At 33.2% G+C, this 18,273-nt stretch overlaps 1 protein-coding gene across 1 annotated transcript in view; it reads left to right on the forward strand.

The window, feature by feature from the left end:
* Positions 1–7,050: 7,050 nt before the first annotated feature.
* LOC106107324 overlaps positions 7,051–18,273 on the forward strand; it is a 29,845-nt gene continuing 18,622 nt past the window's right edge. Inside the window, exon 1 of the mRNA XM_013288136.1 lies at positions 7,051–7,234. Within this exon, the coding sequence (XP_013143590.1) occupies positions 7,218–7,234 (17 nt within the window). The 5' untranslated portion in view covers positions 7,051–7,217. The remainder of the gene's footprint in view (positions 7,235–18,273) is intronic.

The raw sequence follows: 18,273 nt of genomic DNA on the forward strand, positions 1-18,273 counted from the left end.
ATTTGAAATATATGAAGTGGATAGTCTGGAAGATCACATACGCTACTCACTTTTATTTTTTTTATCACGAGGACGGAGTCGCGGGCGACAGCTAGCCCTGTATATATACACACGGTCACGTCAGTGTAAGAGCAGACGCATACCTTTTATTAAACTCTTGTGCGATTGTCAATTGTTTCGCAGGCAATTCAACTGTTTAGTTGCACAACTAAAAATCGAGTAATATGCACACTAATTTAAGCTCATAGGAATCAAAGCGAGACTAAACAGTTTCGCGATAGTTTAGTTTCAGGAGTGTGTGCTCTGAGTCAGTAACTCAAGCTGGCTGTGCAAAAATCGTGTTAGTGGAAATAGCCACTTATATAGTTGATTTACGAGGCGTGGGTTTGTATCCGCGAATCAATTTAAACTTGTCAGGTTATATCGCGCCATCTATCGGTAACTGATTATGTAAGGATGCACCGCAAGTGTTAGGTCAGGGAGAAAATTACTGTGGGAGAAACAAGGCGTGTATGTTGACAGCAGATACCTCAGATAAATGTGGGCTTACACCGAACTATTTTTTGTATACTATACTAGCTGGTCTACGGCTTCATCCGCGTTTGATTGTAAAAACTTTATTTTATTGTTTACATTTGTCAAATTATCAATAACAAAAGTCAAAATGACATGATGACAAGCCATGGCAACTTTGTTTCCTTGATGTTGGCAGCTTGTAGTTTACGGTCCCTTTCCCACGTGAAGGTTTTTTCCAATTTATTTTGCCCTAAGTTTAATCGCATGAAAATATATAGCCTTAAGCGTGTCGTAAGTGTAGGGGTCTCAATAGTTATTATATATTGAAGTAAGAATAATTCAAAAATATGCTGTGACTCCTGACATCCTACGTTACAAAGTAGAGTGTGTTTACTTTATTATATTAGAATAGATTGTCATCCCTTTCATTCTCTTTAATAAAACAGAGATAGACAATATTATTATACAGGTAGTTTCGGCAGTGGAAACCGATAGTAACTTGTTTTTTTTCTTCTGAGTTATTGTTGATTATTAGGATGAATGATTAATCGTTTAACATTTTAAAAATAAATTTAATTAACTATTTACGTTACTGGTGAAGAAATGTATTACAAAATTATTAAAATCGATAATAAGTAAACGGATTTTTTTAAGAAATTGTAGTAACATGAAAGATAATTGAAATGAGTTCTAGAAAGAATCATTCTTCGTTCGTCCAATGAACGTTACTTAATAAAGAAATTGAAAATCAATTAGCAGTGATTTAAATTATAAATATAAACAAAGTGAAAGAGACGGGCGAATAAAATAAATAAGAAGAAAATCAAAACTATCAACTTTTAATAAAAAATTACAAATTAAGAAATATATGTACAATTCAGCCTAGCGTTGTGACATCTTATTGAAGACTACTTCTTACAACTACTTATTTACAAAAGAATTAATAAAAAAATATAACTATATTCTTATTTTAAAAAAGGATTAAAACCAAAAACACAAAAAGGTTTATTGCATCGCCAACACAAAGACCAATAAAAGTATAATATAAATTAAATAATTTAATATTTTCTTCCTCTATTTTAAAACAGTAATTAATGAGTTGTACAAAGTAAGCGGTGGCAATAAACAAGGGTCTACACGTAGGTGCGCTATAATTCTAACTTAATGAGGAATGCACAGTGTACGCTCGCAAGTTATGTTTTAATTACAGCGCCCTCTATGTATTTTCTCCATTAAACATACTCCATATATTGTATGCTGAGTAATTATATTGTCTTTAACAAAAAATGTACTATGGATAGTTTGTTTAAACATCTTTAAAATCTTACTAATATTATAAATGCGAAATTTTAGATGAGTGGATGTTTGTTAGAGTTTGTAGCCTAAACTGCTAAACGGATGTCGATTAATTTGCCTTAGATGTAGAGAATAGTATGGAAGAACACGGAGGCTACAAACTTTTGTTATTTTCTTCTGATGTTTATTTTCTGTAATATATTTAATTTTGTTTATGTTTTTTTAACGGATTTATATGTAAATTGTGTGTGTACCTTTCTATTAAATAAAAAAATTAATGTTATACAAAAAAAGTGTTTTCATTTATTTCGTGTGTATGAAGTCTTAAAGATATTTAAACTGAAAAAAAAACAATAAACACGAAAGGAAGTTCTCATACTGCAAATGAATAACCCCAACTTCCTTCGAGTCCGGTCAAATTCGCAGTTTTTAATTGAACATTCGTTTCGGTCAATTTTTGCATGCGTTTCCATGTCAATATACTTTTTATCGACCTTATATAACACTCTGATTGGTTATCGTTAGCTTAGAGAAATATGAATGTCACCGTTAAATTACACAACACGTTTATTTACAATATGACCAGATAATTATGAACTGAATTTAAATTTAACATAGAGTACAAATGTGGCTTCACTATTGCCAAAATAAAGAAGAAACCTAATGCTTTTATATATGGCTAGTACAGTTAGACAGTAATATGACTGGTTAGATCTGTATCGGCTCACTGGCCTCAGATACTCTTTACATGTTCATTGTAAACAAGGTATCAACAGTTGACCCACAATTTGACGTCATGAGGTTTGCAATTTATAAAATGTATCAAAATAACACTTTCTCTCTCTCTCTCTCTCTCTCTCTCTCTCAGGATCGTTTCCTCATACCTGAGGGTCGCAACCACTCTTCTTGACAATCTCTTGGAGATATTTCTCCACTCTCCGTGATTATTTGCGAAGCGTATGTAAAATTACTACCTATAATTAATTAGTTAACGATTTTTATATTTTTACGGTAACATGATTTTAACGAAGGCCTATAATACGTATGCATAGATGTAACTCTGTAAATTGGTTAACAGCCGGTTTCCGAGTTATTTGTGTTGTAAATCTTAGAATATAGCGGGACCAACGCCCACGCTTAAAAAATACGGTATTATGAATTATCGCTTACGACAAATAGTTTATATATCAACCACATAAGTAATACAAATAAAAAGGTTACGTAGATATGCGAATTTAAAAAAATAAAAAAAATGTACATGTTCCTAATATTTAATTTTTTTTTTTGTTAATAGATAAGCTAAAGAGTTACTTTCTTCTACTAACCATTAACTGTGATATACTAATTTTACCCTTTCACTGTAAATTCACTTTAACAATGTTTATTTTTTGTTCAAAATAATTAAACTTAAGAAGATTATTTTGAACGCAGCGTTGCATGTCAAAAAAAGCCACGTTTGCTTTCCCTCTTAAAATTACATCGTTCAAAACTATGCTAATGCATAAATAATAGTACATTCAAGTGTTTTGATAAAAGTAATGAATATTTACGGCAGTGTACAATTTAAGAGGTGTGTAATAAATTACATTTAATTTATAATATTACCGTGACTAAACGCTGGCTAGTTATTGCCACCATTAGATGAGAAAATTACATTTAAGAGCTTTTTAAATTTGGAACGATTGAAACGTGCACCTTCTAATTTAAAAATACAATTTTGATTTGAATTTAGAACAGTACGGTTTAAAGAAGTGCATTTTTAAATCGGCCAGTAATGATTTTTATTTTTAAAAATGTCGTCGAAATGCTGATTCTCTTTATCCTTATGGTAACTCTACTGACATTGAAGCATCAATATGCTTTGCACGCATTCTACGTTGATGCATGCGGCTCATACATTTGCAAAGGCTCGTTTTGTCCCTTTAGCCTTTTTCCCTAGACAGCTGTATAATTGAAGTAGAAATCCTTTAAACATTGTCTCCAAGAATGTATTGAAATACAACCGAGATACGGTCTCAAAGTATATTGTTTTATTTCTTTTAAACTGGCATAGTCTTAAAATTGCAAATTTCAATTACTTCATACCTAAGAGCTAGGATATAGCAAGTCTAGAAGTCAGCTTGTCATCTAAACTAACATCTTATTACGTTGTCGACGACAGCACGAATAAGGACAATTCCAATCTAATTCGCAAACGCCTGCATTTGTTGACACTCCACTACGAAGACTAACATTTACGAATTTTATGAGACATTTCATAGAAAATTTTTGTGTACAATATAATTCACAGAATTATTCGACTACAAAAGGGGAGGTCAGCAACTCCTTTCTTTTGTTTTCCACTAAGCCGCTAATCGCTCATCTCAACAGTTACTGTCGCGCCAGTGGAAATTTAGTACCCATCTCTATAAAAAGTCTCGCGGACAGAGCCGCGGCCGCTTAATGAAAGTATGACCAATGTTTTTAAATCTAAGGAAATACAGTCCTAGGAATTTAGTAAATCTGGTTACAATATTATCGTCATAAATATTAATGTACAACGGTCAGACACGACGGAACATCCGTCACGTATCCTCCTTCCTATGTCGCGGTTAAACAACTTAATTCTCCGGCACTGTACAGAAAAGTCTATAGTACAGTCGCATAGAACACATTTTGCGCATACAACTGTACTTGTACAGTCAAGGACAGATTAAATTCTGACGCTCATAATACAACAAGACTGTGGTAAATAGCTTTTATGCTGACAATTTACCCTAAGATATTAATACAAGTGGGAAGCGAATTTTATTCCTTAACTGTACACTATTACAAGTTTTGAGAATGTAATCATGAATTCCCATTCGTATTGTACTTATTTCTGTAGTTAAAACACAGGTTAGATTAAGTACTAGGTTTCGACATACAGCTTTCGCACGGAATTAAAAATAAAATTAAAAAAATAAAATTTAGCCTGTGTTCTTCTAGACTATGTTCTACATCTATGTCAAATTTCATCCAGATTAGTTTTTTTTTATAACATAAGGTGGCAAAAGAGCAAGCGGCCACCCGAATCCGCCAAAATGGCGAAGTGACCGCTGTCCATAGACATCTGCAATTACAGATGCGTTGCCTACCCTTATCCGACGGAGGAGGAGACGCACATAAAGAGGATATTTCCCCTTCCTATGCATCTCCTTCACTGTCAAATTCCCATTTCCTTCCTTCCTTCCCCTTCCCATCCTCTCCTTATGAGAAAAGGGTGGTAAGGAGTAAGGGACTTAAAATAGACCTCTAGCACCACACTCATCAGACGAAATACGGAATTGCTTCCATTTGACGCCTGTCTTCTGTGTGGTCGTGGTATTACTGGGGGCGTGCCGGCCCTGCAGTGTTAAGATGTTAAAGCGGGCACTACCACTGTTAAAGTTGTACTGTTGCACTGTTTAGTTCTGCAGTTTATGCAACAAACTCTAAAAACCTTCATCCATCTTAATTTTTTGCATTTATCATATTAGAAGTAAGATTACAACTGGTGTACGAGTACAATTTCATGCAATGCATGAAAGCAAAACCTTAGTTTATGCTAAAAAGAATTACCGTATACTTGTGAGATTTTATAACAATACATGTAGCCATTTACAGCGACTAAGAAGACTAAATGCTTATTTCTTAAAAAAAGACATAATTGACTATGGATGATCATTTTCCCACATGTATGGAAATATGCGTATTACAAGAATATGCAACAATGCATACTGTTATCTATGATACCCATGAAATAGAAAGATTTATAGTTTTTCTATCACTGTTACATAGTCTATAATAATCTATAAAGGTTTGCGCACTTGAAACTAAACTATCGCACAACTCGCTTTGATTCTTATAAACTTATATGGAGGTCACACTACTCGATTTTTAGTTTTCCAAACAGTCGAATTGGCTGCGAAACAATCGACAATCGCACAACATTTGCCCATAGTTTAACCAAAGGCGTGCGTTCGTTTGTTTTCAATACAATTTTATAACGAGTACTTGAAGTTACTAATGTTAAGAAGATAATTAGTACCGTGTCGTGGAATTGGCGCAACACTAGATTATCGGAATAAACGTTACGTCCCTAGCTGACAGCTGTCAATGTCATTAGAAGAATTGATATATTCGCGCGCATTCCTGACGAGATCTCTAGTGGTATGTTACATTAATATTGCTTGTTACAATTATAATAATTGTTTAAAACTTAGATAATATTAAGATACTTTCATTATTATAATCACAGACGGAGAAATTTTTAATATGTATTAAGATAACGATGGAGAGTTTTAGTAAAATGCCTGGTAATTATGCGATGTACGTAACTTGTCTCGCTCTACTTTACTCTGATTGTTGTAAAAGATTAGATATAAAAAATAATTATTTCTATTCGACTCAAAAGTATTATAAAACCCTTTTATACGATCTAGACTGAATAGAGTATACTCAGCACACACTCATCTGAAACGGATTAGCGCTATTACTTGACTTAAATCTATGTTAACTGTGACGTCACAGTACTTTCCCCATGCCAGGTAATTCCTACAGCTGTTACTGCTGGCTACTTTTTCCCGCGTTAATAATACATACTAGTCTTACTACTCCTATGATATCGTAACAGTTCAATAATGGGAAACTCCATGATATATTTTTTAAAACTTTACTTTTTTTATACGTTCACTTTCTAAGAAAGTGTCGGGTTTCCTTATAACGTCTGAGTCACATACGATCAAACCCAGAAGGGCTATTGATTCATTTAAATTTCCCTACCTTCGGCTTCTTAAACCAGAATAAGTGGTCCGTAAAGTTATATTTTATCTGTGATACTATAGTTTGTGTTTAAAAAAACATGTAAAATTAAGCTTCTTCATACTCCTACGGAAATTAAAACTACATAAAATTGCTGTTAGTAAATGTCTAAATGGCATACAATTGCTCATTTAGGCTTCCAGACAAGTGTAGACATTACTTTCATCTCGCCGGACTAACACGCTAATCATTCGTTTAATTGGTCCGCAAATAAAAGCTACCGACAATTACTCCTAGCTATTGTAAACTGCGTATGCACGCTTTCGCTATACATACCATTTTATCTTGACCTACCCCTCCCTCCGGATTCGTTAGTATCTCGGGCGAAAGAGGGGTGTTTTCTTCCCATAAGGAGTTCCAGAAACAATAATGCAACGGTCTCTGCAGGCCAGTGCAACCTGTCACAAGTTCAAGAGCAGGCAGGCGGCCCCGCCAACGACAGAAACGTCTCGACCTTTACGCGACGCACACGTATCGCACGGTTAAAGAAAAGCGCAGTGTTTTACGAGCGATTCGAATTCAGAAGTCGTTGTGTTTTTTTTTAATCTATAAGGTTTTGCTGCCAGGTCGTCGGCCAACCAACGATGCAGAACCTCATACGGTGAGTTTATTGAATTAAGTTTTCGTCTTTTATATCTGTTCTAATATTATAAAGAGGAAAGATTTATATTCTTTTATGTATTGAAATAACTCAAAAACTACTGGCCCGATTTTAAAAATTTTTTCACATTAGAAAGCTATATTATAAGTGGGTAGCATAGGCTACGGTTTTTTTATTATTATTTTAATTCACGCGGATGAAGTCGCGACCAACATCTAGTAACTTATAAAGAAAAGAACTTATTAAGATAATATTATTTTAAAACTCATTACTTAGATTAACTTTAATTTGCACAATGTAATTTAATTACAAAATTAACTTTCATTTATCATACAGTTTTTTGATGTAAAATAATATTGGATTTTTAAAGATTAACGATATAAAAAGAATTTTATAACACATTACGTAGAAGTAACAATGAAAACGATCTACCTGTGCTAATTTGCGTGCACCATTTCACGCAACTAAACTTGAAGTTTTAAAATTCAAATTACGACAATTCCTACACGTTCATCAGTTGTAATAACAATCATTATCTATGCGAGGCTTTAATAACTTTATCGTGTGTTTTCTTTTAAAAATAATGTATAAAATATACGTAAATTTAACTACAATTTCCTTGGTTTGGGCCAAATCGTTTCGCTTGGCTGACTGCTTGGTATTGGGCAAACAACCGACAAGTCCTTCAATATGTGAGCTTTGGGACTTACGTATTAGAGTTATTTAAAACAGAAAATAGACGTTGCATGCATTTAAATGGTATTATAGGCATTAATGTATTATTTCTGAAAACTACGGTTACTAATAAATAACATTCTGTTACATGTCTAGTCTAGGGATGTCTGACAGTTTATAAAGTCTTTACTGTGGGTTTACACTACTATGTACAAATTGTTACCTCGGTACAGAAGTTTCGTCAGTGGAAACGGACTTTAACTCTATTAAATTTACCTGTACGATAACTTATCAATATCACACTAATAACTTTTAGTGTTACGCGTTAAAATCTACACTTCTACGGGAAAACTGCAAAGAAAATTTTACATTTTTGTACATAACGAATAAAGTCAAACTATATTTAATCGATTTCGAAAATTGTTAACTATTAGAAAGCTAAATTATCACTGAGTATCATAAACTATATTTCTTATTATTTTTTTTTAATTCCGCAAAGATAAAGTGGCTAGTATTTTTATAAGTCCTATCTATATGCATAAATATTCTTTGCCACTCTTAAAACCATCTGATTGTCACTCAGTGAATATTTGTTATAAATATACGCTAAGTTAAGATTGTGAGTAATGTTTTTGTTGCACGTACGTTTGAGTTTTTATTGATTACAATAAAGGGAGCCCCTGCACCCGTTGGTAAGATTTTATCAGTCTTGTGAACCCTTTTACAAGATTGAATTTGTACTAAAGCTTAGAGTTTGGCGCGTGTTCGATAATTATTATATTAATATTTAATGTATACTTGTCTATCTCAATTTGTCATAATCTTTGTATTTATATAATTAGTGTTTGACCAAGTATAATATTTCTAATTCTGATTGAAAGTTAACTGAGTCTTAATTTTTTTTTAAAAGATGCATTGGGTTACCAAGACGTCAGTAAATCCTGGTTAAAGCAACCACAAAATGCGGGCGTATGAAATAAACTTACAAAGCGTTTTAACACATTTCCTTTATGATTTTATCACACAAAGGCCATGAAAACGTGTTATAATTCATTGACCTCTTCTTATATTTGTATTATCTCTAATGCATTTCTTTCTATTATTGTCATCAAACAAAAACCCCGTTAGAAGTTTAATGTCCGCAAACCGCACTTGCTCTTTGACAATAGAATATAAAAAAAAAACAAATCTTGTCTATGGTCAAATATTTGAATTCGGAACGATCAAAGTAATTACGTGTGGTCCCCGATTCCGGGAAGACGGGATGCGTGTCCCCGGATGAAGACGAGCCGACAGACGACATTAATTGCACGACCACATTGCAGATTATTTAATCTGTGTTTATTTTTTAATTGACGCACTACGAAGTCTGTGGCGTAGGGCTTGCGACTATTTATGCATCGATATTTAAAACTGATATTATAAATGCGTAAGTTTATATGGGTAGATGTTTGCAAGAGTTTGTAGCCTCAACAGCTGAACGGATTTTAATACAATTTGGTATAGATGTAGAGGATAGTCTGAAAGAACACATTAACTACTCACTTTTGTTTTCATTTCACGCGGACAGATTTGAGGAAGTAAGGAAATCTTTCTCAATGAGATAAAGTACTTTCCTTTACACAGGATAAATCCAACGTATATTAATTGAATCTGTAAAAATGCAGTAGTTTAAAATTGAACTATGATTACGCTGCAGTCTGTGGCGTAAAGTAGTTGAGTTATCGCCGGGGTCGTAAAGTCGTGGTAAAGCGTACAAGCACAATAAGGCATTAGGTTCGGTGCGAGAAATGGTCGTTTGTCCGAGTGTGTGACCGTTAGATGAGATTCTCTGAGCTCTGTTTACTTACCTATTTAAGAACACGCACGAACGCGGTTACTTTGTATGATAAGTAATTTTAAAACGTAAATTATAAAATAAATATATACTTAAGAATTTTTTTCTCTAATTTTGGACTGTACAATTTACATAAAAATATACTGAATTTAAATAACCTAATTAGTAGAATCTTATATTGGCACTATTAAGTTACATTTCGTTTAATTAACGATAGTTAAGCGAATAGGTTAAGTTTAGTTAAACACGTGTATTCTTTAGCCGTTGGTTATACGTCAATGTTGTTTGATGTTTCATCATAAATATGCACTACAATATCCCATTTTGCCTTCTCATAATAAATTTTTAATAACCATTACTTCTTAAAGTGCCATCTTCTTCCGAAGTTCGGCGATCATTAGGGCGACTTTCATTCTTGACACCGCGGCTCTGAAAAGTGAACGGGTACTCTTTCCATACCACTGGCGTAGATTTTTGAGCCAGGACGTTTTAACCATAACCATTTGTTAATCCTTAAATGTACGTTTTTTTCTTTTTAAATACCATAAATTGAAACTGGCAGTAAATTAAACATAGATTAAGGGAAAAAAAGAAAAATGAAAGACTGATGTATAAATGCACTTCATGCATTTAAGCGTTAAAAATCCGCGCCGGCCACTAACCTTTGCTATTAAAGAGTTGACGTATGTTTAAGGTAAAAAGAAACATTATTTATTATGGTATGGGCCTAAATATTGTTCTATGTTGACTAAAGTTAGTATTACAATGGACTACATGATTCATTTGATAAATATTTTCACTGCATTCTCGCATCGTTTCTGGATGATGCATTTATATCATGCATCATGCGATCTTGATTATTTTAATTACGTCGATTAAATTATTAATTATGTATCCGATGTAAGAAGTAGAACAATCTGATACCAAATATAAACATGCCCGCAACTACGTCCGCGCGGAATTAAAAAACAAAACTAAGTTAGTGTCTTCTACCATATTAAGTTTTACACCTGTGCCAAATAATCAAGGTCCCTTGCGCCATTCTGGAGATATATATTCAAACATTAGTACGAAAAAAATGTGACAATAACCTAAAAATTTTTTTTTTCGAGGGAACGTAAATGTACATCACTAGCCGGTAAAAAACGTTGATTACTCAGGAAAACATGGATAACCTGTAAAGTGAAATGTTTTTTTTGTCATCATTACTAGTGTTGTTCTGATGGATTTATCTCTCTTATACAAAAAGTAGGTAGTCATAAAAAGCGAAATCGGGAAAGCTTCAAATAAAAAATAACACTTGCAATAAAGACAACCGTTGTAATGATATTCGAAACTTTTATGCGGTTGCAAGTAGCGATTGAAGTACATAAAAACTGCTTTGGATTGTTCTCGATATAAACATGAGTGTACACTTTGCACAAGTAGCGAAAGTTCTAGTGTTTATTTTGTCATTGCTAATTTAAACGCTACCGCTTTCGCGGTTCTTTAACATACTTATATCTGTATTTTGGAGTAATAGAGCATTGACTAATTAGACTGATTGTCTGTAAATAGCTAGAAAGCTAACCTCATATGAGATCCTTGCCAACAACTATGAATCAAACATTTTTAAAATAAACAGAGAGGACATTTTTATACAATGGAAACTCACGGTTGTAAAGTGAAGATAAACCAAAGTTCACGCTGATATCTAGGCAAAAAGAATTCTTCCTCTAAGTACCTTTATTTCTTTCTAAGTATGCATCACAGATTATAAAATTATGCTCTTAAATTCTATAGTCTATGGTAAAGTTTCTTTTCTTCTTTAAACCATAATGTAATCATTCTAATATTGTAAGGTAAACTTATAGTAAGTTTGTCTAGTCTAGAGTTTGAATAATTGAAGGGAACGTCGTCGTTATCCCGTCTCTATAATTGTCGATCTTCACTCGAGGCGTAAGTTTTGCTACGTTTCAGCTGAATTATAAAGTTTAACATTGTCGGAGAGTTGCTCTAATCTTTGGAGCACAAACTTTTTGGTGAATTCGGTAAGTTTGGTTTGTTTTCTATTTTATCATATTGAAATAGAATAAAGTAGGAAAAATCATTGAATTTTAATTACGTAATTCGATGAAAAAAATGAAATAAAAGCGGTCAAAAAACAAACATCAAAAAATTACAGCATAAAGTCACAGATAATGTCAAATGTTTCCATATTCGAAGTCTAAAACGGAAATACAAAAATGGAATTGCCTTCAACACAAAATTGAAGCAATCTATTGTAAAAGATCGTTTCGGAGCTGTGATTTGATAAAATGCCAAAGTGCCCTCACTGATAAAGCTGTTATTACTGTTTCGATGTTGGCAACACTGAGAGCTGTTAATTGAGTGCCAGTTCTGATCAGTTCTGATGCAAGATTAGCCGTACATGGACTTATGATGAATAAGCAACTTATCGGTCATTGGACCAATTTCTAAATCGCTTGGAATCACGAAGCGTGAAGCATTATACAAAATACGTCTTTTTTATTTACATCGACAGCACATATTTAAAGATTGTTGTTATAAAAATAAAATTTAATTTTAAAAGTTTAGGTTTAGCAAAATTAAAAACGAAAGCTTCTTATATTGCTAAATTATTTATAACTAGTCTATTCTATTCTATTTCTTGTTTATGGCTCTCCCTCAGCGGATTGGGCCAGTGTCAAATGTCTGTGGTTTTATTCTAATTTGGAAGAACAAAACTCTGCTTATGGAGATGTTCGTGGTGTACAAGCGGTCTAAAATAACTAGTCTCATAAAGAGAAAAAGTATATTAACACTTCTACATTCCAACTAAATAAGTATGTTCCCAATTTATAATATAGTTAATATCAGGAAATAACACTATCTTACCCAGATGTAAACAGAGCAAACGTCACTTCTAACGGTTGATAGTGATTGTGGGATATATGAATCATATTCTACTGTTGTTGACGTCAATAAAAACCTGACATTGTCAATAAAACTGGTTTTTTTTTGTCGGTCATAATATCTACCATTCATACAGTTTATTTACTAACTAGCCTAAAATGCAGCCTATGTTATTCACAGATAAATTATCATTCTAACGGCGAAAGAATTTTTAAAATCGGCCCAGTGTTGAGTTATTTTAATACAAAAATACAAATCTTTCTATTTATAACATTAGTAGAAGTGTAGATTAATTGTTTTATTTAATTTTTGTCATTAAACTTTGAAGATTGGTATGTTTTTTCAATATCTCCTTTTCGTACTCGTATAACCGACGTTACATGATGTAACGTTACGAGGTTATATTCGCATCGTGCGACTCCGTAATCGCTGGTTACACTACGTACTGTACTATTCGAATTCGGTCGAATCATACCTCTAAGTAGTTTAGTTAAGTGCATTTTTATGTACTTATAATTTAAATTTTATTGTATCGAATGATGTAATATGATGAAGGTTTAAAACAAGTCATTACAATGTTCTTTAATACCCATCACGAGTACGGTTTGCAGATAAGACATTATCAAGATAATTTTAAAAATTTACTTTGCGTCGTCGAAGCTTTTTCTGACCCCAGCATTTGTGTGGTCAGTATTACGGATTGTCTTCAGAATTAATCTACCATTAGTCATCTCATTAATATTATAATTGAGATTGTTTAGATGGATGGATGAATGCTTATTATTATCATAAAGAACGGTTCAATTAATATGGTGTAAAATTTTGAAATGACTTTGAACATAATCTGGAAGAACGCTTAACTACTTATGAGTTTTTTATAACAACTCAGACGGAGCCGCGAGCAAAAGCTTGTGACATCCAATCCTTTTTTTGGCCTATTCCTGTACATATCTGCACCTATGTAAATAGAAATATGTACCATTCAGTTACAATGAGCAAGTATTATTCTTACTAATATTATAGATGCGAAAGTTTGGATGGATGGACAGAGGTTTGTTAGAATTTGTAGCCTAAACGTCTGAACGGATCTCGATGAAATTTGGCATAGATGTAGAGCATATCCTGGAAGAACATATACTTGCTTTTGTTTTTTTTATTCCACGCGAACGGAATAACGGACTAAAGCTAGTTGTAAATTGAAAAGCAGTTTTTTACATTGTTAATCTCTACTGTCAACTTGCTAGTAGAGACAGCATGTGATTGATTAACGCGACTATTCTGCTGTCCGTACAACAATGAACGCAGAATGAGGCTCAGATTACAAGCATCCGTTCATTTGCAGTAAACTTTTAACGGCTTGTGTACAGCGAGGTAAATGATTTCTATAACAAATGAATACCAAAGTACAATAGACTTGGATTCCTTCTTGTCGCGGGACAATCCCATTTGATATATCCTTTAACAGTGAGAACAGAGGATGCTTTTCATTTAGCATTTTTCTGTCTTTCTTCTCTCTCTAGCTTCTATATTCTCCTTTCTTTCTCTCAGGTTGTTGGTATTGTATAATTAACAATTTCGTTATCAATCTGATCGGTATAAATTCGTTATTGATAGCAAAGGTTACATGGACGTCGTCAAGACAGGGCAGTATTTTTATTGCTAGCTCCCGTTGACTATTGGCTTACTCAGAGGAGGCAAGGAAACCATCGATTAGGGACGTCCATTGCTATATGAAATAGTTGTCTCCTGTAATTTATATGTTGATATCGTCCTTTGATGCATTTTTCGATCTTATTCTTACATAGTCATTTATGAATGAGATTAGATCATCTACATGGTCGGTGGCTCAGTGGTTTAAACACTTAATTTGTAATCTACAGGGCTTGGGTTCGAATCCCACCGTGTACCAATGTGATTTTCGATTTTTCGAATTTTCATATATAATTTACACGACGTTCTTACGATGAAGGAAAACATCGTGATGCGAACTACACATATCGGCGAAGAAATTCAAAGATATGCGTGAAGTCAACCAACCCGCAGTGGGCCAGCGTGGTTGACTATGGCCTAGTCACCCTAACTTTAAGGTAGGCTCCGAGCCCCTCTGTGGGGACGTATAGTGTGCTGGTATGATATACGTATGTATCAGAATGCGTGATTTGCTTCTTATCTGCATGTTATAAGATCATTTTATAAAAAGGCACGAACCACAATTGTATTTGTTATCTGTGGGAACACCCGTTTCTAATAGTACGGTTTGTATTGCAATTAGTTATACATTTTATTTCATCGCAAACGATATTCACCTTTATCTACAGTGGATTATGACTATTATCGTTTGATAATAAAACTTTTTAAGTCAAACATTTGTAGACTGTATTAAATCGCGAGCTGATTATTTAAGTCTTTGAACAAGATTTGTTTCTTTGTATCTTAATTTCGCGACTGTTAATTTCCATTTTAAAAGCTTCAGCAATCTTTTTGATGGTTCCAATTTGGGTCTAACTGTGTTTAAGTCTGTTCTTAGAAATTATGCTTCCTAACAACATACATTTATTTAGTTATCGTTTCGTTAAGAAAAATCGGCAAAAGTGACGGATGACTATTTCTAAGTCCACAACGACAGAAAAAAATGGATGTTCTCAACAGAGTAACATTATGTTCTATTCTAGATAGAACATAATGTTAATAAGTTTTTTTTTTTCTAATTCGCGGGCAGTCACGGCTGACAGCCAGTGACGTATCAAACGAAACGTAAAGTGCATCAAAAGGAACGTGCCTAGCGTTACGTCACGAACAGAGCGTCACGTCAAGTCAGTTCAGTCGGCGGTCAATTACATGCTTCGTCAGATCGCAGCGGGAAACTGAGAGCTTATAGGGACCACTAGTGTGTGAAACATTTACATTTCTACGCACTGAAGTACATAGATCAATACAATATAGAACCTCGATTTGTAGTTAACCTTCTGTGACAATATTGTTTAAATAGATTTAAATTGATTTTAAAGCGGTAATAGCTCAATGGTTTTCTGTACAGTAGTAACAAGAATGTTGCACACCACTCCGACAATTCACACTTTTCGGTTACAACCCTATTTTCATATCTGTCTCTACATAGGTTTGACTCCTTATTGAAAATATACTTACCATTTCTCGTAGAAACCTAAAGATATCTAGTAAATCGTGATTTGTTATGAATAGGAATCGTGCAGGCGCGCCGAGCGGGAAATGAACTCGACATTTTTACGTAGCCAGTTCCCGTGCTTCTTGTCTGAGGCAATTTGTGTCCGATCAGTCCGGTTTCTAAGCCAGCTAGACAACCTGGAAAGTGCCTTAAAACTCTGGCATATAACAAATAAATAGAACCAAAAGCAAAAACGTAGAAGTAAAAAAAAGTACTATATAAAATGTTGCCAGTATTTGTTAATTTAATAATTAAGATATAATAGCTGTGTGAAATCCTTATATGTAAAATTATAACGAAGCAAAATTGCGTAATAAAAAAGTTATTGACCTCGGAAAAACTGTACATTTATTATATGAGTTCTACTAAACTCGCTGTTTTGCTAACGACTTATTCTATGCGATTATTTCCACAGAATATCCTTAAAAGAATCCATTGAATTAATAAAAATGATTTAAGTATATTTTTATCCCAAATTCAACAAACTGTATTTTACATGCTTATAGAATTAACAAATAGATTAAAAGCTGCACAAAAAAACGAACAGTCATTACTTGAAATGCGAATATTTTAATCTTAAAGAATTTTACATTACGAACATTTTTTTTAAGATTTCACAGTAAATACGAAGACTACATGAGAACGAGGTGTTAATATTCAAAGCGACGTGTTGACTTCGACCCATACAAATGTAACACATAGTACACAGCGAGTACCTTCATCGAATTTAAATAGCATTTTATACATTTTCAATATAAAATAGCGGCATTTCTTCGAGGAACGATAATGGCAGGATGTAATGACATATGCTAAAGATATATTTGCTTACTTCCAACGACTCAGTCCTCGTGGAATTAAAAAAAAAGTAAGTAGCCAATCTCTCTCCTCTACATATTTGTCTTTCATCGAGATCCGTTCAGAAGTTTAGGCTGCATACTCTAACACCCATCTAATCTTTGACGTTTATAATATTAAGATAGCATAGTCTGTCATAATTATAAGAGTACTTCTTACTACTACAGAATTATATTATCTGTGCTACTACGTAGAGACACTTAATAGAACTAGGATCTGTGGACAACTTAATTCTTGATTTTGAATCAAGTAACTTGTGATGAATCTTGAGAATTTAAAGAGATTTTATTATTAAATGCATCACATTGTTTTTCGAGCTTCAACTGCTTTCGGAGCTTGGATAGCAATAGACTTCGATATTTAATAAATTCCTAGCTGATACCAACACATTTGAAAAATATTTTTTAGAATAGAATTATAAAATTATGGACAATTATTTCAAAAACCAGACGCAGCAATCCGTATCAAATAAATTGATTATTCATACATTACAAGAGGAAAGCAATCAATTATGTCGCGTTAATAATGATTGATCACAGACTAATGTAGATTTACGTTTTTTTCCCGCCAAAGACTCGCGTTCTGCGTTCATTGGTATCACAGATTATAATAAAAATGCGTTTGCATCCACCTAATCTGGTCGTTAGCCTATGCCCTACATAGCTAACCATAAACAAGTTTTCGTTTATTAACAGTTAAAAACAATTTTAATGATTGACATATACATGCATTGCATGGCTAATTGATTTCAAATTAAATTTAATTGTAGACGAGTATTCATTTTGAATTCTCTAGTAGGTTAATTGACGTTTCATACATAAATTACAGATAAAATCTTCATTTAATTTGATACATAACATATCCTGCACATGCCGCAATAATAGTTGGACTCTTCATAAAAATAGTAGTGAAATTGAATTGTCTCGAAAAATAGGACTTACCTATAATATTATGGTGACTTTTTTTATCAAAAGTGTTTATTAGTAACGTCACTACTGAAATATTAGTAATATACTAGTTTATTTTATATTGATGCTGCAGATTATAAAAAAAATGTTATTCACATGTACGTTCGGATGCGTTTATCGCATGTTATATAGTAGATTCATTGTGAACATTGATAAATGTATTTTAAAATTTAATTTATTCATACAACTTCAAACGGCCGTTTGCACGGCAATGTGGAGAGTTCTTAATGTTTAAATGTGCTATTTAAATGATACGTTAAGTTAATTTATAACCATGTCCATTGAACTATTAAAATTTATGATAACTTGTAATCAACATTTATAAAACATTTTTAATTACGGTTGAGATAAACGAATCAAAGATATGCTTTTTTAACCGACTGGAAAACACGTGTGAAACGTTTAAATTCAAATTTGGAACAATAATTAAATAGACAGATTACAAAATTAAAAAAATACAAAAAAAAAGTAAGATGGAACCCTTGAGAAAGCTATTGAGGCAGAATAGTGTGAGCTTTGTTCGAGCGGTTTATCTAACTAGAAAAACAAAGTTGAGTGACCACACAAGATGGCGGTTGTGTGCGATCCCACCCTAGTTGTAACCATTCCACGCTTTTTCATTTCC

This window comes from Papilio polytes, unplaced genomic scaffold, assembly GCF_000836215.1.
Source record: "Papilio polytes unplaced genomic scaffold, Ppol_1.0 DF822067.1, whole genome shotgun sequence".
In the NCBI taxonomy this organism is placed as follows: domain Eukaryota; kingdom Metazoa; phylum Arthropoda; class Insecta; order Lepidoptera; family Papilionidae; genus Papilio; species Papilio polytes.